At 39.9% G+C, this 774-nt stretch overlaps 1 protein-coding gene across 1 annotated transcript; it reads right to left on the reverse strand.

Annotated features, from left to right (window-relative positions):
• Positions 1–3: 3 nt before the first annotated feature.
• On the reverse strand, positions 4–768 carry LOC107682446 (ubiquitin-protein ligase E3A-like; the record flags this gene model as incomplete). Its single annotated transcript, XM_016478683.1, has 3 exons — positions 552–768; positions 286–430; positions 4–20 (listed from the first exon to the last, which is right to left on the reverse strand). Coding segments are annotated over exons 1-3 (348 nt in total), but the record flags the coding sequence as incomplete, so codon positions are not given.
• Between the last annotated feature and the right edge of the window lie 6 nt (positions 769–774).

Here is a 774-nt window from a genome sequence, read left to right on the forward strand (position 1 = left end):
TTCATCATAGGTAAACATGCCTGTGGGTGAAACAGAAAGAGAAAGTGTAAGACAAGAATGCACAACAGATCCTCATCTCACACTCACTGAATCAATAAGATCATCAATATCAATAAAACAAGCTCTGAGAGGAACATTAAGCATGCTAGCGCCTACAAATAGTGCATTAGCCATTCCAGTATCAATGAATATAATTTTAAATGATTAAACTTTGTGTTAGGATGCTTAAATGAAAGCCAAAAGGTATACTGAATAAATCAAGCAGGAATAATTAATGATAATTACCTATATCTCGGTTAAAGATCTCCTCTACGACCAGTTGAAAGAACTCTTTGGATACTCCTCCTTCATCTACTCCTTGCTCACCCTCAAACTCCACATACAGCTGTTTCTTCAGGTCTGCTGGGTTTTCCATGGCAATCATCTCCAACTAAAACCAATCACACATTCATTTTATACCCACAAATGATCTTCAAAAATGATAACTAATACACAAGAAATCATTCAGATATATGTCTATGAAACATCTTTGCAAGCTCTTCAGGACCTACCCTGACAAGTGCATCATCTATGATGTGGTCTCTGCGCACTTTGAGTCGCAGGTAAGGGTTCAGCTGTTGTCCCTGCACCAAACTGTAGAGGGCAGTAATCCTGCGCTCGCTGTACATCCGGATCCGGTTGTCGTAGTACAGGCCTAGATTCTTAGTCACAGCGTTAAGAATGAACGGACAGGTCATAAAGGAGAACTTGCTTTCTGTCTCCACCTTGAAGAAG

This window comes from Sinocyclocheilus anshuiensis, unplaced genomic scaffold (assembly GCF_001515605.1).
Source record: "Sinocyclocheilus anshuiensis isolate Anshui unplaced genomic scaffold, SAMN03320099.WGS_v1.1 C32210151, whole genome shotgun sequence".
Lineage (NCBI taxonomy): Eukaryota > Metazoa > Chordata > Actinopteri > Cypriniformes > Cyprinidae > Sinocyclocheilus > Sinocyclocheilus anshuiensis.